Below are 948 nucleotides of genomic sequence, written 5' to 3' on the forward strand. Positions count from 1 at the left end.
CCGATAATTGATGTATTTTTGAAGCACGCAATTTTATACCCTTAATTCCTTGAATCCATAATTTCATAAGTCTTTTCATGAAACCGAGACAAATAAGATGCATGTAATCCAAGAGAAACTGTGTAACCATTTTCAGTCCAATCCTTTCGAAAGGTGAATCACTCAAATGATGATCTTCATTATATCTTAAACAAAATTTTTCATCTGTGCGTAAATAAGCATTTTCATTTAGAAACAGCATTCGATTTTTCTTTCATTCACCTTCCTCTTCACATTTGTCACAGCCATGATATCCTGTATGGCCTTTTATACATTTTACGAATGCTTTTGCCGGGGCGTCGCATATAACAGCATTTATCACAACTTTGTATTTTTTCCCTTCATATTAAAATCCTATATTTTGTAATTCTTTATATTCTTCAATAAATTGATCTAAAATTTCATCAGGTTTGCTTGGTTTACAGTTCCCATGGAATACTGCAATAAGAAATGGTTTTTCCCTATAATCATCGTGAATAATTTGTCCTAAAAGTGGCCAAATTTGTGATTTAGAACTCTTTGCTAATGGTAACCCGTCTATGTTTAAATTGATTTTAATAGGATCTTCCAGACATTTATTAAGAGGTCTACTTTGTCGTATATGATCTTTCAGTGCTGTCTGCAGTCCACGATAATAAAAATTACTTGAATGAATATTAGTCGTTGATGGAGTTTGTAATAATGTTCGAGCGTCACAAGGAAGATTTTGATGTCCATTTGTTCTTAGACCCTTCAACAATTTAGTGACAGCTACATGACAAATATTATTCTCAATACTCCATACCTGTAGAAAGTCTCTTAATGAAACTTCTTTCTTTGGATTAAAATTCAGATCTTCGTAATGTTGAAGATTATATTCGTCATCCAAATCTGATTCTACATCAGATTCTTCGTTATTCAAATCAGATT

At 32.1% G+C, this 948-nt stretch overlaps 1 protein-coding gene across 1 annotated transcript in view; it reads right to left on the reverse strand.

The window, feature by feature from the left end:
* Nucleotides 1-385: 385 nt before the first annotated feature.
* The window catches only part of LOC105462774, a 3,820-nt gene continuing 3,257 nt past the window's right edge, over nt 386-948 (reverse strand). Inside the window, exon 5 of the mRNA XM_011709626.1 lies at nt 386-915. Within this exon, the coding sequence (XP_011707928.1) occupies nt 386-915 (530 nt within the window). The remainder of the gene's footprint in view (nt 916-948) is intronic.

The sequence above is a fragment of the Wasmannia auropunctata genome, unplaced genomic scaffold, assembly GCF_000956235.1.
Source record: "Wasmannia auropunctata unplaced genomic scaffold, wasmannia.A_1.0 LD336095.1, whole genome shotgun sequence".
NCBI classification, from domain to species: Eukaryota; Metazoa; Arthropoda; class Insecta; order Hymenoptera; family Formicidae; genus Wasmannia; species Wasmannia auropunctata.